The sequence below is a fragment of the Oryctolagus cuniculus genome, chromosome 1 (assembly GCF_051225735.1).
Source record: "Oryctolagus cuniculus isolate XC-2025 breed Fujian yellow rabbit chromosome 1, ASM5122573v1, whole genome shotgun sequence".
NCBI lineage: Eukaryota > Metazoa > Chordata > Mammalia > Lagomorpha > Leporidae > Oryctolagus > Oryctolagus cuniculus.
The window spans coordinates 94,569,374-94,592,466 of NC_142867.1; the positions used below are offsets into that span (position 1 = coordinate 94,569,374).

A 23,093-nucleotide genomic window follows, 5' to 3' on the forward strand; every position below is an offset into this window, starting at 1 on the left:
CAAATGTATCCTTAGGATCAATTCTTTGAAATGGCCTTGATGGGATCAAAAGGCATGTGGATTTTAAATGTCTATCAGTTTCATTGCAACAGTTCACAACTACACCTCTCATCCACATTTAAAAAAAATAAACAATTTTGACAAAAGAGGATCCCAGTGCTATTTATTTTATTTCCTTAATTATGAGTGACATTGAGTCTGGATTCCTACAAGAGCCCTCCTTCCTCGGGTCATGAATTATTTGTACCTGTCATTTGATCTTTGTATTGACTTGATGGTCACTTTCTCGCTGATATGAAAACATGTTTCAACATTAAAGAAAATGACTTTTCATGAGCAAATATTTTCCTCTCTTGTTGATAGTATTTTTTGCCATGTAGAAGCTTAAATTTTTATTTGGCACCATTTTTCTCTTTTTCCAACATAACTGCTGGGTTTGCGACTTAGGTAGAAAGAAAAAAAATGCAGTGAGTCTCCCTGCGCTTCCCGGCGAGGTTCTAACCAGTGGTGATCTAGAGCACCTGTTCAGGTGGACCAGGTCCTTCTTCAAAGAGTTGCTTGGAGCACAGGCACCGCCAAGGAGCTCGCTGGAAATGCAGTCTCAGGCCCTCCTCAAGGACACCCTGAATCAACCTGCATTTTACCAAGCTCCCAGTGACTCATCTGCAGCTTAAATGAGCGAAACCCTCACTGGTGCAGGCTGAGTATGTCTGTGTCTTTGTCTTTCTTACCAAGCAGCCCCTACAGGGTAGACGGAAGAACAGCTTTTTCATCTCCTGGAAGTTTGCAAGAGGCAGAGCATGGAAGATTCTAAGATTTGGATTCAGAATATTGTGAACAACAGATTTGACCTTCCCGGTCTACTCAGCTAAGGACCAGTTTGATGAGAGGTTAAGACAGCTTACTCTTGGTCTTAACTGAGGAGGAGACGACCAGAAAACAGCCAGTTTCCTTCTGGTCACTGGTTAGACCGTTCACTCATTAATATTGCTTGTGATAATCCCACAGAGGTCGGCAGAAACCCACTGTATGGTCAAGCCCTAGCCACGGGGGTGCTGACCTTGCTGGGTGGAATTGGCCTCGTCAGTAACTGCTCTCTCCAAGCCCAGTGCAGCCAGCCCTGCCATTGTGTGGCTCCTTGCAACATCCCAGAGTGTTTCCCTCACCCTCTCCTTCCTTCTCCCAGAGTCCAGGAAGCAACAAGAGAGGAAGTGAGTCATTGCAGCCCTCCCTGGGCAAGAGGAACCAATCAAGAACTGTCCCACAGACCTGCACCCTCCCCTCCCCTGATGCACTAGCACTCCAGGCAGCACAAGGGGGAGATAAAGCTGGCCCTGTCCTCTGGCTATTCTTGTGAGTACATTGTCTTGCCCAGTAGTCTGATTCATTTCGTGAGGGCTCGTGCTTCCAAGAGAGTCCTGAACACTCACAGTTCGGGTGGGTCCTGGTCTTTCTAGGGAAGATTTCACCACTGCTCTTAATCACTCTCAACAGCAGCCAAAGACTCATCTATCTTTTCTTTAGAGATTGGCTGCTTAGGAGCCCAAGTGTGAGACGGGTTCCTATCTGAAAATCACGGTGCACTCTTGTTGGACAGAGGAGATGGCCTGGGTGGTAGCCAGCTGCCTTCACCCAACTCACGAAGGTGAATGAACTCAGACCGCGGGTAGTGGAAGGGTGCGGGCATCGTCACTTACCTCGCTAGGTCTCGCTCACTCTGCCTCCAGATCTTCACCTTCTCAGTCACCAGAGTCAGAAGAACAAAAACAGCCGCGGAGCGGGGGGTGGCGCAGGGGCAGGACCGCCCATGGTGAGTTTCAAGGTGTGGCCTCCAGACCAGCTGCACCAATGTAACAGCAGGGGTGGGGTGGGAGCTGGTTAGAAATGCAGATCTAAGGCCCACTCAAGACGGAGTGAATCGCAAGATCCAGGGGTGAGACCCAACTGTCTGTGTTTTCAACAAGTCTTTGAGGTCAGTTTGATGCCCACTGACATTTGAGAACCCCTGCTTTAGGAAGTTAATGCTATTCAAAGAAGGGCTGAGGGCCACCACCACCTGGGCACTCTGAGATTCTGATTTAAGTGGTCTGGCTGGAGGAGTTCACTTACTGGTAATTTCAAAAGCTTCCCACATGATTCTCATTGTGCATTCAGAGCTGAGAATTGCTCGAAGGAAGACATTTTTGAATGCGTTTTAGGTTTTCCAGGAGAAAAGATGACCCTTTTGCAGTAGATTTTAAATGGGATAAATGACTTCCCTCTGTAGATTTCCTGGAGTTTGGCTAGAATGGCAGTTATCCCATTGTCCTCCCAAAGGGCTGGGGTTTGCAGTTCCATCAGCAGGGCGGCACCAGGCCAGGTGTTTTCAGTGCAAAGCCAGCAGTCAATACTCCCAGATTCCTTTAGGAGAAGAAGCAAAGAGCTAACTAACACCACTACTCTACCAGGGTGACGTGAAAGCCATGGACAACTGAAATGTGCAACAGGAAAGGGAAGGCTTGGCTGTCCAAATTCAACTCCCATCCTGGCCAAGGTCAATGGCCTACAACTCCAGAGCAGTGGGAGAGGTGTTGGTATGGGGACCAGGGTAGCCAGTAGAGGAAAAGCCCAGCTCAGGGGACAAGCAGACAGGACCTCCAGGAGACCCTCAGGACTACAGCTCTGGGCTGCAGCCTCCAAAGAAACTAAAAAGAAACCTCAGAGTCTTGGGAAGTGACCCCAACCCAAGTGTGTGTGTGTGTGTGTGTGTGTGTGTGTGTGAAACCCAAGAAAGCTGCAGCCCTGTGGATCCGTGACTACCTACTCCCATCAAGACCTACAGCCAATGTCTTAAAATTCTTGCAGCGACTAGCTGTTACGTCTTTGGGTGTTAAACTTTAAACTTAGCAGACACCCCTCTTCTTTGGATATGTACAAGAGTAGTTTGGATTTTAATATCCTCTGAACCACCATGGGTCTTTTTAGGCTTGAGTCTTATGGGATAAATGCAGGGACCATGGAGATCCAAGAAGACAATGGACGTATGACTGTGAGATTGTTTATTTCAATCCCATATCTTTTCCTTGGGGTTTTCTTAGCACTAGACACTATACTGAATATAAAGATGCCTAAACCATGGTCCCTATATTTAAGAAGGAGAATTCGTAAAAGCTGACACAAATAATCCTCAACAACAACAAAAACCTAAGTTGAAAGGTGCAGACTGTTATACAGAAGAAGCCTAGTTAAAAGAAGACAGACACTAACAGGGTGTGTCTAAATATGAATTCCATCTTTGTTATCAGTTAATTATATCTTTATTTTCTTCTCTGTCAATGGGTAAAATAGATTTATTCTCTGCAATTTTTTTTTTTTTACCTCAAAGGGTTACCTTGGCAACCAAATAAGATCACAGATATGAAAACAAGTAGGGACCGGCACTGTGGCCTGGTGGGTAAAGCGGCGCCTGCAATGCCAGCATCCCTATGGGTGCCTGTTGAAGTCCCAGCTGCTGCGCTTCCGATCCAGCTCTCTGCTGTGGCCTGGAAAAGCAGTGGAAGATGGCCCAAGTCCTTGGGCCCCTGCACCTGCATGGGAGACCCGGAAGAAGCTCCTGGCTCCATATCAGCTCAGCTCTGGCCGTTGTGGCCCTTTGGGAGTGAAACAGCGGATGGAAGACCTTTCTCTCTCTGCTTCTCCTTCTCTCTCTGTGTAACTCTTTCAAATAAATAAATAAATAAATAAATCTTTAAAAAAATCAGTAAAATACAAACTTTAAGTTGTCACTCTTGTCATTCTTTGCATATTGGGTTCTATGGAGATAACTTGCATGGAATAGTTTTAGTTGTTCTTTATTACTGAGACACAGGTTGTCCAAGACAGAGAGGGTGGAGAGTTGAGACATAGTTGGGTTCCCCAGAGCCTCTTTTGACAACTGTATTCTGCAGTACCGTCTTCATGGACCAAAGCAGGGGCTGTTGGGTCTAGCACAACCTATAGGTGGCTACTCAGTGTGCTGTAGGCTTGCTTAACAGGGAAGCCACCATGCTCTTCCTTTTCCCTTTACACACATTGAGAAAATAAACCACAGCAATCGTGAAATTAGAACATTGGTGAAATATTTTGCAGAAGAACAAGGAAATACATTGCAATGAAGCCTGCTGGCTGCTGCCACGAATTTGGGGGTGAACAGAAGAATTGGGTTCTTAATAGTAAACAGACGTGCAGAGGGATTTTTATTTATTTGGGAGTCCGAGAGAGAGAGAGCTCCCTTCTGCTGATCCACTCCCCAAATGCCCACAAGGGCCACAGATGCCTGATGCTGGGCCAGGTTGAAGCCAAGAATTGGGAACTCAGTCCAGGTCTCCCGTGTAGGTGGCAGGAATCCATCACTTGTACCATCACCACTGCTTGCTAGGATCTGCATTAGCAGGAAGATGGAGATAGCGATGGAGCTGGTCCTTGAACCCACACACTCTGATGTGGAATGTGCGTATCCCAACTGGTAGCTTAGCTGCTGGACCAAACACGTAGTCTGCGAGTTCTTTTTTAAAGAATGTTTCCTCTAGTGTAAAATTTTTGAATTGGTTCTTTTTGTTGTTTTAAATTTTAATATAAATTTTTTGAATTGAAATACTAATTGTACATATTCATGGGGTACAGCAGGACCTTTCAATGCATGTAGACAATGTGTCTCTTTGTTATTTCTCAAAACAAGTTCCATTTCTACTGAAAAAGTCAATAATTTTTATGATGTTCACTAAAATAAAGGCTCCGTGCCAGGGCCAGAAACTCGGCTCAGAGACCACTTAGCAGGAGGTGAGAGTTTTATGATGCGGGTAAGTCCTTAACAAGATGGCAGCATCAAAGTTTTCTTGTTTTGCTGATTTTTTTCTACATGAATGAATCATGTATGAGCATTCTATGTGTTTCATAAATAAAACCATGGCCCATATTATTGATGGGGAGAATTTCATTTACTTTGTTTAAATCTCCTGCCTCCCCCGACCCCAATCCTGCAAGGTGCGCATGCTCTGATCTGGAGACCCCGGCAAGGTTAAGAGTCCTGGTAAGCACAGCAGGGTGAAGTGGCAAGCTCAGGGGCACCTACGGAGCAAGGAGAATGAACAGCCAGCAGGAAGCAGGTGTGCAGGAGAGTGAATGGGGTTGTTGTAGGGTCAACAACACTGTAAATGAAGCTTATCTTTAATCAGTTACTTAGTGATGGGAGGGGGGTTTATTACTCAATGTCATCTCGCCTCCCCTGGGCTCAGCACCTAGATGACATAATTCAATCCTGTGTGTCTACATAATGACAATTCCCAAACTTAGATCTCCGTGTTTGGGCTGAACCTCAGGCGAGTTACCCAGCTCCCTGCTGAGCACTGTCATTTCCTCCTCAGAATGGTTTCTCTCCCAGACTTCACACCTCTGTGAATGGCCACTCCATCCTTCATTTGTCCAGAAACAAACCAAACTGTCTTTATATCAGAGGACACACCCAATCCATTAGCGCATCTCATCATCTCTACCTTCAGAATATCCCCTCAGGCTTTCCTTCACTAATACGAATGTCATCCACTGTGGATGGTTGCAGGGGGCTCCTCACGCATCTCCCGTTTCTATTGCCTGTTCTCCTCAGCGTAGCCAGTGAGTCTTCTCAACTACAAGTCAAAATAACACTTTTTCTTCTTAGATGTCTCTAGAATACAAATATTCTGTACAATGACTGGTAAGGCCTTAGATGATCTGTCGCTTTGGCACGTCTCCAATTTATCTCCATTTCCCTCACTCCACCCCTGCCCCAATTTCTCTGCAGCCACAGGAACATCTCTGCTGCCCTCCAACTAATCCCAGCACATTCCCACTGCAGGGCCTTTGCACTTACTGCCATTTCCCACCTGCACCCTTTCCCTTAGATACGCGACCCTGGCTTGCTTCCTTTAGATTTCTGCCTCAGGCCTCCCCAGAGAGTTCTATGTATGTTATTCCCTCCAGAACATCCCATATTTGTCACTCTTCCTCTATTCTCCTAACCAAAACATTACCTAGCGTCAACCAGAAAAGTCAAAATCATTCTTGGATTTTGAACTAGGGAGAATTTAATGCAGGAAATCAGTTACACGTGTGATGGAAGAGGCTGAAAAGCCGTCCAGGGGATACTGGAGCAGTCCAGATGTTAGAAGCTGTAGGACTCCACCAGCCCTGCCAGCAGCAGGAACCACGCTGGTTGTGGTGGGGGCTGCAGTACTGAAGAGACACAGCTCCACTGCTGATGTTGCAAAGGAGGGAAGGGGGAAACGCCTGACTCCTCAGTGCCTCCCTTGGGACGATGCTGAGATCTGGGTGAGCCTGGAGGGGGCAGCACCTGCCACCCCATTCCCAGAGGAGCCCTGAAAGGGCATGGAGAGAATCTGAGGACAAGCAGGCTCAGCACAAGCTCCTCGATTTCTCCTCAAGGCATTTAACCTCCTCGACATAATTGCAATTTCTTGTTTATTAGTGGTTTCTGTGCGTTGACTAAAAATGTAAGATCCACGAATGTAGGGGCTTTGCTACTTTGTTCACTGCTGCGTCCATGGTTCCTAGAGCAGTGCCTGGCACATGGTAGGCACTCAGGAAATAGTTGTTGGGTGAGCAAACGTGCTCAGCACACAGTGCCTCTGACTTCCCACAGGCGTTATGTCTCTGCTGAAGGAATGAGACTGATTAACACCCAGGTAGCTATGAAAAATATACCAGGGGCCATCTTGGTCACAATTTCTCTCAACAATTTTCTAAGCACCCCAGACTTCTGAGATCACTTGTATTTGAAGGCTCTTCTACTTTATGCCACATTCTCACATGCAGTTGCTTTGACTCCCTAGCATCACATTTTCTGGGAGCTTTTAGACTTAGCTGATTTCCATTCCATCTTAATGAATTTGATTCTTTTTGCTTCTAAGTTCTTAAAAATAGTTCAGGAAGTCAAAAAGATAAAGTAAAAAAGTAAAATAATCTTGGAAATAAATGCTTATGTTACTTGTTATTGATACAACTGAAGAGTATACTCCAGAAAAAAAATGAGCAAAAATTCATCTATTAAATCTCATGATTGTTACCAAATACGGTTTTATGGTCCATTAAGCAATCAATACTATTGTAGACTATAAACAGAAACATTCATCTGTTCTGGAAACTTTCCTGTGTAAGAAAGTTTTGTATTCATTGTTGACCACCTTGTTCATATGTTTTTGATCTCATCTATAGATCAAATTCTAAGTGATTTATATCAGTAAAAGTTGGATTTAGATTTCCCTATGATTTTATAGATTTCTAGATAATAAGTGAATATAGAATTAAAATTTAGGATTTTGTGACTAATTTAAGTATCTTAAAAGTTTCTTTTAGCTATTAAATCTTTTTATTTAAGATTACATATACATGAAAACAAATAGGGGACTGAATTTCAACCTGAAGATATGTCTTGTGTTTCAAATAATTTCATGACCCAAAATAAAACATTCAGTTCTTCTCTGGGACAAATGATTCATTCAGTTGAGTGTCTTATGGGAGTCAACTCATGATAAGCAATAGAAAAGTTATGATGAGTTTCTCTCTTTGTCCTCAGGTAGGAAGAAATTAAAATATAATCTGTATGTTAAATTCATCTCTTCTACCTCAGCTGTTCAAAACTCCAAATTGAATACTTGTTGTCAATGTAGTCTTGTACATACTCATTTTAAAGCTATTTCTTTCTTTTAAGACTTAATCACAGGCCCTTGAGAAAACCAGAAAGGACAAGCGAGTACCCGTTGTGTTTGTCATTTGTGAGATTCTCTCTGCTTATCTTCTATCAATAGATACCTTCTCAATGTTTCACTTCATCAGAATCAAATTCAATAGGCAATCTCCCAGCTCTGGCTCAGAAAACTCACTAAGAGCTCTGCTGAGCATTTAGCTTTGAGGGTATGAAGATAAATCCTAATCAGAGGAATCTGGAAACTGAACAAATAGATGATCAATCAAAGGACAGCATTTTCTATGCCTAGGCTAAGGTGATGCCAATAAATCTCCAACCCAGGGAAGAAATCCTGGTATTTCTTACATAGGAGATCAATGTGCATAAAGCTTGACTTTACACTAAGGAATCGTTGACCGCATTGGTCAATGTTTGGCAGGCTGGAGGGACACTTATTTCCTACTCCTGCTACTTCCTTACTTATCAGGGAACTGTCTCTAGTGTAACACACATTTCATCTATCCAGGCCTCACCCTTCTCTTAGGGAGGTGGAATAACGTATTTGGTGAGTTTAGAACATGCAGAGGGATGAGGGATGCAGTTTATTGGGCTTCTCAAAGAACCAGGCAAAATAGAATGCTAAAGATTGGTTTAATAAATGTCTTCAGTATTTAGTTACGACACATCTTACTTTCCCAAGTCCACAAAGCTGAATTAGGCTTAACGTACAGCCAGTGATTTTACTTATATCTGATAATTTCCTGTTAAAAGAATTAGCTCAAAATGGTTGTTGAATCTTTACCCATTAGGTATTTAGAACAAAGTAGGACTGGCATATTAATGTTAAAGACTGGTTCTACTCTACTTTGAGACAGAGTTCAGATTAAAAGACTTCTCAAGGTTAAATTTAGATCTATAAACTCATTGATAACTATAAGGTTTTTCAGCAGATAAACAATACTGACAACAAGCAAGCTTAAATTCCTGTGATACAATATGTCCATTCCTCTTGAATATGCACTTTCCCTGTTGATAGCAAAATCAAATGATGAGTTTAACGGTTCTGTGCACTGAAACCAAGCATTGGTTCTCATCACTTGGGTAATGTTCTTTGCCTTAATATCATATTCAAATTGCTTTGATCCACGGAAGAAATAGAAGAATCCTAGAAACAGAGAGTTATGATTAGTTATCTTCCATAGCTTATATAGCTGTGGTTATGTAGTTATGGTTCCATACTTATATAGTTTATATACATATGGTTCCTTACTTAAACATTTTATAGAAATAGAATAACATTATTGAGAACAAAGAAACTTGGAAAATTATATAGATGTATTTTCTTTTTTAACTGTCACATAAGAAATCTGATTATTTCCCCAAGGAGGAAGTCAAGGTAAAAAGCATGAGTTTTAAGGGACTTAGCACCTTTCTAGTGAGATTATCATCTATCTAGTGAGATTATTATGATTGAAGCTAGGTTTCAGCAAAGTATCTCAGTGATGGTGAGGAGAAGGCCTCTGTGGTTATTATCTTGGCCTCTACATTTTATCCACAATTTTTAAGAGCTGTTCTAATTAAAAAAAAAAAACTATTTTCTTTTCTTTTTTTCCTATTTATTTTAAAGGCAGAAAAATCAGAGAGAGAGACAGACAGACAGACAGAAAGAGAGAGATAGAGAGAGACAGAGAGAGAGAGAGAGAGGAGAGAAAGAGAATGCTCCCACCAACTGGTTCAGTCCTCAAATGATTTCAAGAGCTGGGTCCAGGACAACCTGAAGCTAGGTCTCCCACATAGGTGGCAGGTACTCAACTACTTGAGCCATCACCTACTGCCTTTTTAGGGTGAGCATTATCATGAAGCTGGAAAGGGGAATAGAATCTGGACCAATTCCAGGTACTCTAATATGGGATGCAGGCATCCCAAGTAGCATCCTAAGTGCCAGGCAAAATGCCTGCCCTTCTTCAACACAGATTTGAAATAGTGTCACAGAGAGTATAATCCAGGACTTACAAATTCTATTCATGATAATACCTGCAAAGCTTGTGTTTATTATTTCACGTATATGCTTCTTTAGTATTTTCATTCACTACACTTACATGCAGTAAAAAAATTACATTAAAATCAAACTGCTTCTCTGCTCTCTTACTACATTGGAGTCGATATAATCTCTGAAGTGTTTTCCATAATTTAGGCATCAGTGTTACCTTTATGCTGGAAAGCAGCATCAATGCGGAGACCAAGTCCTGGAAAGTGTTTTACCACCCTCTGTGGATACCCTCTGTCCATGGTTTGGGTCATCTCATCATACCTACATACACGGATTTGAAAGTGGGTCTTTGTTTTGGAGAGTTTGATTCTTCTACTTGTCCAACTTACAGTCAGATAAATGGGTCAGCTAGAGGGAAACTAATGGGATCAGTAATAAAAATATGAAGATTATAGATGGTTGAATCATTTATAGTATATTTTAAGTTATTACTTATGGCATCTTTAACACAGATTAGAAAAAAGGGTACATATTTTGTTAACTCAGGGCTATTCTGAGGAACTGTTAAATCAAACCAAGAGCTCAGCTGGGAGCATTTAGAGATTTTGACTGTTGTTTGTGTTATTGGCAATTTGGTTGGCATCACCAACTTTATTATTTTAACTTGTTCATACAAAGGTATTCAGGAAATTCATGGAAGAGTGGAATTAGTGCATGTTTTCCATAAATTTTTCAGATGTCTCATATTTTTTAAGTTGGAGAAAGACCATTAGATGCACAGATGTATCTTATGATTTCATAAGTGTCCTCTGCCCAAAATTGCCTTCAACAAAATTCATTTTAAGAAGATTCTAGATTTGTTTAATTTTTTGTCTCTATAATAAGCAAAAGGGCCAATTTTCTGTAAACTTACCTCCAGCACCAAATGTCTACAAAGAAGTACGTTTTCCTTGTGTTTTGGTCACAGACTGCTGCATCAATTTTCTTCACGTGTCTTGGGAAGCCGAGCGTATGGATGGATTTGGGGTAATCTGGCAGGACAGCATATCCTCTGATCATCCAGAAGTTTTCATCTAGCAAGAGAGAAAGTGATTACCTTCTCATCTACTTCCTAGGAGAAAAAGTAAATGTCTTAAGTTTAAAAATAATTAGGTGCCCAATTCCTCTCAATTTCAGTACTTGTAGATTTAGTAATCTTGTGTCTCCATTTATACTAACCATTTTCTTTAGCTGTTTATATCAGCTATATTATTATGTACTGTAGTTAATAATGTACGTACCCTTGTCAACTGGTTTCACTGCATTGATTATCTTTCATTGGCTAATTGATAAAACAATTTAGTATGCAGATATATTCTCCTAAATTTCAGCTTTCAAGCGCTCTCAAAGCCTTTTAATTTGATTAAATACATGTAAAAAATAAAGATTTCTAAGCTAAATATAAAATACCTACTAAACTTGAATTTCAAATAAAAAATGACTAATTTTTATATAAGTGTACCTAAAATATTGCAAGAGACATATGTATGCCAACAATTACCTGTTATTTAACTGAAATTCATAGAATTATATTTTGAGAGGCAGAATTCTACATTTTTATTTGCTGAATTTGACAACCCTAGTGAAAAGGGAACAAGAAAAATAGATAGAGTACCTTTATTTAGCAAAAAAATGTATAGTTTTTACCATATAAGTTTCTTTTAGTCCCTGGCTCATGCATGAAGATTATATTCCCCACACCAGACTACCTACTGGCCAGTTCAGGTATCTAGAGAGACTGAAGGAATGATGATAAGAAAGGTTACCTTTAAAAACCAGAATCCTGTCTTTGGGATTTTCATATGCAGCTTGAAGATCAGCTGGCAGAGATGGCCAGAATGAAGCAATTAATTCAAATTCAACATTAGCAATATCATAATAGATCCTCCAGAGGTTCCTATGTTAAAAAAAAAAAAACACTTTATCCATGTAGGTTACCTATTTTTGTCAATGCAGATGATACAATCTTAGGCTTGCCTTTCATTTAATGGGTCAGTATCTTCAAATAATTTACAGAACTAGCATGATTTTTTCCCCAGCCAATTTAGTTTGTTGTGAGTTCAGTTCTATTCTTTGAACTATTGAGGTCAGGATATGCCTTTGTGTCCAGTATAATGGGTACTTAGAGTGGTAAACTATTCATGTAAATATTTTTAAGATATATTTATTTATTTGAAAGCCAGAGTTATAGAGAGGCAGAGGCAGAGAGAGAGAGAGAGAGAGAGAGAGAGAGGACGGTCTTCCATCTGCTGGTTCACTCCCCAAATGGCTGCACTGGCCACGCTGGACCAAACCAAAGCCAGGAGCCTGGAGCTTCTTCCAGGTCTTGGGCCATCTGCTGCTACTTTCTGGGCTATAGAAGAGAACTGGATTAAAAGTGGAGCAGCCAGGACTCAAGCTGGTGTCCATATGGGATGTTGGCACTGCAGGTGGTGGCTTTACCTGCTATGCCACAGTGCTGGCCCCTCATGTAAATTTTTATTTATTTATTTATTTATTTATTTATTTTTTTGACAGACAGAGTGGACAGTGAGAGAGAGAGAGACAGAGAGAAAGGTCTTTCTTTTGCCATTGGTTCACCCTCCAATGGATGCCGCGGCGCACCGCGGCTGGCGCACCGCACTGATCTGAAGCCAGGAGCCAGGTGCTTCTTCTGGTCTCCCATGCGGGTGCAGGGCCCAAACACTTGGGCCATCCTCTACTGTACTTCTGGGCCACAGCAGAGAGCTGGCCTGGAAGAGGGGCAACCAGGACAGAATCCAGCGCCCCGACTGGGACTAGAATCCGGTGTGCTGGAGCTGCAGGCGGAGGATTAGCCTATTGAGCTGCGGCACCGGCCCCCTCATATAAATTTTACAAATAGTTCCAAGTACCAGAGACAAAGTCAAGGACACAGCAAATGAAGCAGAACTTTTATGTGCCGACGTGTGCTGGAATGAGCAAATGTTATTAATGGCATATTAAAACATTCTTCAGAATTTCCTTTCTGGCTGTAAAATTCTGAGTCTATAAAAAGTAGGCAACTCCCCTTTCCTGTCCATGATTGGTGATCTCTTAGCCTCTGCTGGTCAGAGCAAACTAGCAATGTTGTGTAATGACAGTGCTATACAGTTGTGGGTGCAAGGGATCTGGTTTCAAGTATTCTTTGCTTATACCTCTATATTCTTGTTGAATGGTGTATGTCTCAAGATTTTGCTATGGAAATTTGCCATGCTATACATAACTAATGCATCATGCCACAATTTAAGTCCAATAAGTTAAACATAGTAAGAGAAGGAAGTTTATACTATGACAGAATCCTTTATGGGTTTAACATTAAGAAGTGGTCAGTGGTGTGCTGATTCATATATAACACTGGTCTCTAGCTGCGATAAGATCTGATTTTTAATATTTGTTGATTCCCAGGGTGAAAATACTCTACCACAACCAATTTAAAGCTACCACTCTGATTTGAATTGATTTGGAAAATTCCTGAAAACTTAACAATAGGCTCCTGAAATCAGGCTTAAGTTGATGAGACTCATGTATCATTTGGACCAAGAAGTCATTGAAAGTTACTCTAATTCACATTCTTATTTAATGGCAGCTAAAAATTGATTTAAATCATTCAAATATTATTTGTCAAATAAATAAGAGATATAAACACATACTAAGATAGTTGAATAGAATGTGCAGTTATATAATGAAAGGAAAAGGCACACATTTTTACTAGTTCTAAGACTTTCTGTCCCCAAATCCCATTGAAAAGAAAAATCATTGTAGGAAATTGAGGGAATGGTTTACCTGCCTTTAAAGAACATTACTTCTCTGCGGAAACTGGTAATAGCATCAAAAGTCAATCCTGTGTCACAGGCATGGGGTACAGTGGGTCCCTTTGGCTTAGCAGGTACCTTAGGTGGACCTCCTTTGATGAGAAAAGAAATACCACAGTGAATTTAGCGGGCATGAGGAAGTATGCCTACACAAGGATCTTACCTAAGTGATTATTTGCTTCATGTTAATATTTCAAGAAATGATTTCTCCAACTTCCTTTTTGAAAAGTGTCCTATTTAGTTCACATTTATTTAATTACTGAGAGGCAGACAGACAGACAGACACAAACACACAGAGGGAGAAAGAGGAGAGGCGGTGGGGGAGGGAAGGGGAGGGAAGGGAAGGGAAGGGGAGGGGGAAAGGAGATGGGAGGGGAGGGAAGGGAAGAACAGAGAGAGAAATAGAGCCAGAGAAAGAGAGCCAGAGGCAGAGAGACAGACAGAGAGAGAGAGAGAGAGAGAGAGAATGAATGAGCACTCTCCTCCACTGGGTTATTTCCCAAATATTTGCAATGGTTGGGGGTGCTGAAGGCAGGATCTGGGAACCCAATCAAGGTCTCCTGTGAGGGTATTAGGAACCCAATTACTTGAACCATCACTGCTGCCTCCAAAGGTGTATATCAGCAGGAAGCTGGACTCTGGAGCCAGAGGTGGAAATCAAAGTACTCCCCTAGGGAATGTGGGAGTGCTAATCATAGCCTTAAACCAGTGGGCCCAATGTCTGCCCCTAGTTCATATACATTCACGAGTACAATTTTACTCACCATAGATGGACTGGATTGCATTGATATCATCCTGAGAAAGCGGATATTTGCTAGGATCCAGGGAGACAAAATTCGGGAACATCAAGGCTCTTTGATCACTGGAGTGAGAGAGCCCTAGTGAATGGCCAAATTCATGAGCAGCCACAAGAAATAAATTGAATCCTTAACAAAAACAGGGAAAACATGAAATCATGAGTTGATCAAAAGAACTGTTGCACCTGAGATTACAAGAAACCAAGGGGAATGAAGAAGAGGCTTGCTATACAGCAGATATTTCTGTATGATTTACACAACATCATTTATCCGGAAGTATTTCAATACTAGTAATTGGCATTAGACATATAATGGAAAAATATAACCCAGTGTAAATCAATGGCTTAAAACCAGTATCTCAGAAAAGGATATTATTTAAAAAAATTAAAGCTACTAGTTTGTTGTTGTTGTTTATGGACTATCCTATATGTGATCCTGTTGCTCCTACTTACATTCTTCTGAGTTCTCCACTGGCTGTAGGGTAAAGTACAAATCTCCTCACATGGCTCTTCATGATCTCATCCCTGCCTTTTTTCATCCTCATATTTTCATATTTCATGAGCTAGTCATATTAGTCAGTTGAATTTGTCCTCTGTGCATAATCCTCCTATTTTCAGTGTCTTTATAGTTCCATTCATTCTTCCAAGAATATTATCCTTCCCACTCCCTCTGAGCTTAGCCACCTACTTGTTCTTCAGAACTTTGCTCCAGAATCGTTTAGTTCATGGTGGGGGGGGGTCCATTATCATCCCAGCTGCAATCTACATTAAATAAAATGCACCTCTGGGATTCCAAAGACTTAGTTCTCACTTTCATCATAGCACACAAGCGATTGTATTGCCTGTTCCTATTACCAGGTTGTCTAACCTTTGAGTACAGGGATCTTAATCATCATTTATTTTTGATGACTGCCAAACTGGTTGGCAGTAGATGGTGCTCAGTAATGATTGCTGGATGTTCAGATGTCTACTTGAATGAAAAGGTGGTGAGATGCTCCTCCCATACATGACCATAGTACCCTGTATGTATTCAGCCCAGGAGTGTTGCCAGGTATACTGAAATTGTCTTTCTGATTATCTTTCTGCCCCAGTGGTCTTTCAAGTGCTAAAAGTAAAAGACTGTCCTTGGATTTACAGCTAAGTCTGTGGAGCCTAAGGAAAGACCACACCATTCTTGATGGAGATGTTTGCACAAAGCTAATATAAAATGGCAAAGAATTATTTCCTGGTCTTTGATCACTTTCTGCTCTGACCTTTGTGCTGCTATGTGCCTGGCTGGTTATATTCCTGCATGTGTTTTTGTTCAAGGACAAATAGCTCTGAAAAAATAGTTCAAACTCAGCTCTTCTAAATGAATTCCAAATATACTTACCCTGGCTTTTAAGACTCTCTACCAGCTGAATCCCAGTCTTCCCATCCCAGCCTTCCCTTCCCTGCTTTCAGCTGAGTTGAGCTGGGATTTCTGTCAGAACTCTCTTAATCCTCTTCCTCTCCCTTTGCCTTCTCAGTTCTTGCTTAGAATTCAGGTCTCGGGTTTGACATCTCTTCCTCCTCTGACCTCTGGTCTGGGTTAAAATTTCTCCCATGTGCTCCTGTTATATCACCATAGTTTCCTTTATCCCAGTACTGTTCATACTGTTTTTTTTTTTTTTGACAGGCAGAGTGGACAGTGTGAGAGAGAGACAGAGAGAAAGGTCTTCCTTTGCCGTTGGTTCACCCTCCAATGGCCACCATGGCCAGCACACTGCGCTGATCCGAAGCCAGGAGCCAGGTGCTTCTCCTGGTCTCCGATGGGGTGCAGGGCCCAAGTACTTGGGCCATCCTCCACTGCACTTCCAGGCCATAGTAGAGGCCTGGAAGAGGGGCAACCAGGACAGAATCCGGCGCCCTGACTGGGACTAGAACCAGGTGTGCCGGCGCCGCAGGTGGAGGATTAGCCTATTGAGCCATGGCGCTGGCCTGTACTGGTTTTAATTGCCATTTAATTATCTGTGTGCCCCTTGACAGTAAACCACTGGAAGGCAGGGTCTGTGTCCTGTATACTATTCTATGTTCCATTTTGATGACAAAGTCTGTGTCGCAGTAGATATTCAATAAATGATTGTTGAGGGACTTTATTTACTAAACATTTGGAGACCATTTATCAAGTGTTGACACTGTGATAGGCCATATGACAGTGTAGGCAAAAAGATGACAAAATCTTTGCCTCATGGAGATGTGAATAAATGGGTGAATCTATACATTATGAATTCATACCTTTGTAAATGTCTTTTTCTATGTCATCATCATCACCATCCTCATCACTACTAATATGAATAAGCACCTAGATAATCATCAACATCAAATACTGTCTGAGTGTTCACTATGAAGAAGTGCTTTGTGGGGTGCCTTCACTTTTATTCACTTAATTAAACAGAAGGGAGTTTATTTTACCATCCCTCAAGGAGGTCATTACTATTATTATTTTACAGAAAAAGGAATGGCAAAAAGATTGACTTTCCATCGGCCTCTCCGATAAATAAGAAGCTCTGAAAAGAATAAAATTCTGCCAAAATATAAACCACTCTCTTCCCACGTCCCAACACTGAGCAGTATTCTTTAAGGATATGTCAGGTGTTTGGTGTACCATCTGTGTGGCATGCGCACATGCGCGCACACACACACATACACACACACACTCACAATAGTCCTGGCACTGGCTTTGCTTTGGGAGAATCTCAAGGAAAATCTCTGCATGTGCTTGAACTCCTCTGATATCTCTTGCAAATGACTTGTGCTTCCCAGGAGAAGCAATGAGATTAGCAAAGCATGGCTCAGATGCTCTATGATTTTGTACTTCCTCCACAGGAGAAAGAACACTGTAACAGAAGTAGTAGTCATATTATTATTACCAAAATTCCTATTTAAAAATTATGATTGGGGGGCAGGTATTTGGCCTAGTGGTCAAGCAGGCAGTTGGGACATCTGTGTGCCATATCGGAATGCCTGGGTATGATACCAGCTTCTACTCTTTCTCCAGATTCCTGCCTCCCTGGGAGTGACTGGGAGATCCGTATGGTGTTCCTGGCTCTAGGCTTTGGCCCCGGTGGGGTAGCAGCCACTGTGGGCATTTGGGGGAGTGAACCAATGGATGGAAGTATGCTCTCTCTCTTTTTCTGTCTTCTTAGCCCAAATAAAAAGTATGATTTGATTGGAAACTACAGTTACTTGGAGAAACTTTTTGTTCTTATTAGAAAACATATTATTAATTCCTTTAATGTCAGTATACTAAGAATTTTACAATTGGGTGTCACCAAGGGTTCACAGTTTCTACTCTGAGAGATTGTAATAAAGTAGTCAAAATACAACCCCTTTTGGAACTGCTGCCTGCTTTCCCACTCAGCACCTGGTTGGATTCTGTATTTCACTCTGCCTGGTTCAAGCCAGTCCTGTTCACATGGGTCCCAGAACTCTTTGTTCTGTTTAAGAATCCATCCCTCAGATCGCTTTTGGCAGTGAGCTTGAAACAATACGGATGACAGCAATTGCTACCAAGTATTGGATTTAAAGTGATCAAAGGATAGTGCCATCTTTCATTTTGATTTCTATCTCTAGATACGAAAGCAAAGCCTGGTTTGCTCTGTTGCCCAAAGCTCAATCAATAGTCTCTTCTTTACCTTCCTCACCAGCACTCGGAAGAACGGTTGCCTTACATGTTCAAACTCGGCAGTGAGTAATTATGGACCATTTAATGCCACAGATTCTCAGTTTCACAAAAGCTGTAGATCTGGCCCAAAGAGACTTACCTAGAGTTACTTGGTAAGGAATGAACTGTATCCGTGTATCCTACCTCTCACAAAGCCACAGCCTGTGCTTTCCTAGGGCCCTGGTATCTAGGTAATAGATGCATGATGCCTGTTGTCAATGATTAAAAAAGTCAGGAGTGGGAACAGCCTGAGAATCTACAAAGCCTGTCTCTTTGCTTGATACAAACATGACTACTTTAGTAAAGTTTTGTGTTCTTGTTTGAAAAATCATGAAAAACTTCCAGTGTAGGTAGGCCCATTAGAAGAATTAAAATCGGCCGGCGCCGCGGCTCACTAGGCGAATCCTTGCGGCGCCGGCACACCGGGTTCTAGTCCCGGTCGGGGCACCGGATTCTGTCCTGGTTGCCCCTCTTCCAGGACAGCTCTCTGCTGTGGCCAGGAAGTGCAGTGGAGGATGGCCCAAGTGCTTGGGCCCTGCACCCCATGGGAGACCAGGAGAAGCACCTGGCTCCTGGCTTCATATCAGCGCGGTGTGCTGGCCGCAGCGCGCTGGCCGCAGCGGCCATTGGAGGGTGAACCAACGGCAAAGGAAGACCTTTCTCTCCCTTTCTCTCTGTCTCTCTCTCTCACTGTCCACTCTGCCTATCAAAAAAAAAAAAAAAAAAAAGAATTAAAATCAACTTACTTGGGGCTGGCGCTGTGGCACAGAGGGTTAACACCTTGGCCCGAAGCGCCAGCATCCCATATGAGCTCCAATTCTAGTCCTGGCTGCTCCACTTCTGATCCAGCTCTCTGCTATGGCCTGGGAAAGCAGTGGAAGATGGTTCAAGTCCTTGGGCCCCTGCACCTGCAAGGGAGACCCGGAAGAAGCTCCTGGCTCCTGGCTTTGGATCAGTGCAGCTCCAGCCGTTGCGGCCATTTGGGGAGTGAACTATCAGATGGAAGACCTCTCTCTCTCTGACTCTCCTTTTCTCTCTGTGTAACTCTGACTTTCAAATAAATAAATAAATCTTTTTAAAAAATCAACTTAATTGAAGGAATTGGCCAAAGATAATGATTAGGGTCTCATTCCTTTGCAGATAAGTTAGAAGAGGTGGTTCATGCTTTTAACTAGACACACTTTGGACTGTGAATCCACACTGTCCTGTAATTGCTAACTCCAAATTATTACCTCCCTAGAGTCTTCTTTCAGTCCTCAAGTTACAGGTGACTTATGCCATTGGTACAACACACAACGCATTCTGCCTTTTGTGGTGGGTTTGTGGGTCTCAGTTTCATATGAGGGAACTTCAAAAAGTTCATGGAACTTTCATTTCAAAGATGAATTTATTTGATGTCAAAATTTTGAAACCCACACAGTTTTTCATAATGTTCATTTTCCAGCAAACTTTTTGAAGCTCCTTCTTATAACTCACAGGAGAATGAGCCTCTGAAATTTACCTAGAATAGCTATGTGGTCCACACAATACCTTGCATACCTCCAGGCACACAGACCCGCAAGTTTCATAGACACACACATGTATGGATAAGTGAAGAATCCTCCAATCACAATCAGATTAACAACTTTAAGAGAATGTGTTGTAAGGATAAGGCTCTGAACTGTGAAAGTACAGTTGTCTGTCTGGATATTGAACACTTCCACCAGGGTCATCTGTGGATATGGAAAATTGTGGGGAAATTAGGGAGTATGAGATAAATGGTAATTGGTTGCAAAGCTATTCTTTTCAAGGAGTCTTTAGAGTAATGAGCTTTTGTTCATTAAAACACTGGACTCACCTGCTGCATCCTTGGTCCAGTTCTCATCCTCATCAAAGTGAGTGTCACCACCCAGACCCAGACCAGGTGGGAAGGCATGGCCAAGGACTCCCCAGGGGCCATCAAAATGACGAGGACATCGGCCATGGACTGAGAAACAATTGATGGGAGGAAATACGATTAGCTTCCTATCTCTTGAGGTGAAAATAGTCACAGTTTTTCCTGTAGAAAACCTTACCTCGCGTCCTAAAAGCAATCATGATATCTGCAATCCCCTTGGAAATCCTGGTGAATGTTAGTGGAGTCACGTTGCTCCATACTTCCAGTGCTTTTTGGATAGCATCATCCACATCAGCTTGTGCCATATCTGGAGTGTAGTTCATTATTCTTGAAAGTTAACACAAATACATCAATTGTTACTTATATGTACATGTGTTGCACAATCCTATAAAAATCATTTCTACCTTCTTAATCACATGATACCATAACATTTTTGTGGTGCCAATATTTTAATGTGTATAGCACTTTAGTTAAATGAAGGACCCTTACATATTCTACATAGTTGAATTCTTTCATCTTCCTCATGAATCAGATAATACAGCATTTTAACAAAAGAGGCTCCAAGAGGTTAAGTCACTTCCTTAAGACTTTATCTGAAATAGGACAGCATTATTTCATGTATGTGTTTGCTTGTATATGAATATAGTAAAAATATTAAAGAACTGAGATTTACTTTCTCATATAGCTTGTTCACATATCTTATAATAGGAATCTTAGTCAAGAGCCACAAAGAGTTACCCAGGAAAAGATTTTTCTTTTATTTGTATTCCCTATCTTGTTAAAACCATTTTAATAGCAAAACTCAGTAGAATGAAGGAAAATCTATCAGAAAAACTTTATAGTGGAGGTCAAGGTCACTGCCTCTCAGATCCTCTTCCTGCCAATGAGCCAGTCCCCCTGTCCTTGAGATAGCTGAGGGCAAATCTATACTTCACACACATCTCTCTAATATGAGCTGGTTGCACCCCAGAGTCTCCCCATTCTCTCTTCACACTTCATCCAGGCTCTTAAGCACCAGAAGCTTAAGAGAGGCTGGGCCTCTCATCTTGAGTGCATATGGAAGCAGCGGAGACCAGAAATTAGGGCATATCTGCTGGGGCCAGTCTCCGGGTAATAGCTCTGTGACCTTGGTCTTGACCCATGAATGTTCCTTTCAGTGTATCTGTGTTCAAGGTGACAGTACCATATACTATATGCAGGTTTCTTGGGAGGATGGAATACGTAAAAACTGTGGCATGCCAAGTGCACAGGAAGTGCTCACTACAATCACTGATTATTATAATTGTTTCGTGGAGATTATATTCCTGTTCCTTTGGATTAGGTGGAACTGAAGTGTTACCTGTATGTGATGTTGTGTTTCCTCCACCCAGGGAGAGTGTAGCCATACTGACCCACATCAGGCACCCCACACCTGGGGGTCTTCATGATCTCCAGAGTGTTTGAGTCCAACTCTCCAGTCACTGTCAATCCAAAAAATGCTTGCATTTCCCGAATTTTGCCTTCTATGAGACTCCTGTTCTTGCTTTGAACAAGATGACTCCCTTCTATTTCAAGAGAGTAGAACTGGTTGAGATATGCCTGACCAAAAAGACAAAAAACAAACAAACAAAAAAAGGCACAAACTACAGGAGAGCAAAACTCTATCGTGGGATAAAACAAAATGGCTTGAAAACCTTTTTTTTTTTTTTTTGGCAGTAAAGAGGTGTGTGGAGTGACAATAAATAATGAGGGAAAGAGAGGCGTGAGGGAGGAAGGAAGAAAGGACACAGAGAGGAAAGGAAGGAGGCACCCTGCTCTTGCAATATCCAAGAATTGCTAGATTTATGAAGCGACAAGGATTAGTCAAACCACACAGACCATAAAACACCCAACTCCACAGACGTGAGTGAAGCTTCCTCTACCAATTAAACTCACAGATATTTGCTGCTAGCTTCATTTGGTGTTTCCTTGAAACAAAGTCTAGAAGAAACGGGTATTTATCCATCTTGCAAACTAACTGCCAAAGCAATGTACATTTCAGATAGATGCATGATAAACAGATAGTTAGACAAGGGGCTCCAAATTACAGATTGGTCCACCTGGCTGGCCTGAAATGCTTTTATAGACATACCCGGGCCCTGCACTAATCCCCTTTCTTTTCACTAATGTCACCTTCACTCATGACCAGTGCTCAACTCATAGCAAATTCTGCCTGGCTCCCGCCCTACTCTTCCCATCCACCCCTCATATGCTGTCTTCATATCCTGCACCTCTGTCTTATACGAAAGCGTGGAACTCCTTTGTAGGAATTTGCTGTCATTTTTAGGTCATGAGAGAAATAATAAAATGAACATTTTACTGGTGGTCGCTAGTAACATTTATTGAGACAGTACCTGAGCCAGATGCATATTGTCTTCATTTTTCATCTTTCGGTCTGCAGGAAATGCAGAAGAAAATGTTAGGGAGAGCAAAAATAGAGGCAGAAGACTCTTCATTCCTCTTGCTTTTCAGCTGAAGTTTTGTTCTGTTTGCACAGGATTGGAAAGTAATAGGGAGACGTGGCATGAATCGGCTTGTATCATCATTTAATTAATAACAGAAGAGTACACTTGCCACAAAGTGTGTCATGATACGCAGTTTTTTTCCCCTCAAATTGATTTGATTTTGCAATCATAGTCTGTGACTGTTTAGCAAAGAACATGACTTTTCTTTATCAAATTGAGTATGCTAGGATGGGAGCATCCAAGTAACTTTTCTCTGGACAAAGTAGGAGCATTTTCTACCCATAAATTCTCAAGCATTTACAGAATGATTTTCTTGTGAAGGAAATCCCAGAATATCTTGGTATCATAGTACCAAGGACATTGAAGCAGGATTCAGATTATGCTAATTAACTAAACATCAAGCCTTTATCCAGCATCGTCTACTGTATTTGCCTGTTGCTGTGACAGATGTACACAGAAAATAATACAGGATAAAATGGGGGCTGCTGGCTAAATGCATAGAGCAGATATAAAATATGAGAAGGGTTGGAAGGCAGACAGAGCCCTGCCAATGGGTGAAACCCAGAGCCCTCATGCAGGTGACAGCTCACTGGGGCTTGAGGCTTTAAGCAGGTATTGCATAGCCATGGTATTGGCAAGCTGGTGTGAATTGCATGCCTTCTCATTATTCGTCTTTTTTTAACTAAAAAATATTTCAGAATAAAATTTAAAAA

The 23,093-nt window shown here is 41.8% G+C and overlaps 1 protein-coding gene across 2 annotated transcripts; it reads right to left on the reverse strand.

Annotated features, from left to right (window-relative positions):
- Positions 1-8,333: 8,333 nt before the first annotated feature.
- MMP27 (matrix metallopeptidase 27) lies at positions 8,334-22,477 on the reverse strand. 2 transcript variants are annotated; one of them, XM_002708422.6, is made up of 10 exons: positions 22,270-22,477; positions 21,237-21,475; positions 20,076-20,224; positions 19,859-19,987; positions 14,305-14,466; positions 13,512-13,632; positions 11,495-11,625; positions 10,603-10,762; positions 9,907-10,010; positions 8,334-8,864 (listed from the first exon to the last, which is right to left on the reverse strand). In XM_002708422.6, exons 1-10 carry the CDS (start codon positions 22,369-22,371, stop codon positions 8,578-8,580), a joined length of 1,584 nt encoding a protein of 527 aa, XP_002708468.3. In that variant the 5' UTR covers positions 22,372-22,477; the 3' UTR covers positions 8,334-8,577. The 2 variants fall into 2 exon arrangements, with proteins under 2 accessions (XP_002708468.3, XP_089168343.1); XM_089312217.1 differs by lacking the exon at positions 9,907-10,010 and having other exon boundaries at positions 22,270-22,414.
- Between the last annotated feature and the right edge of the window lie 616 nt (positions 22,478-23,093).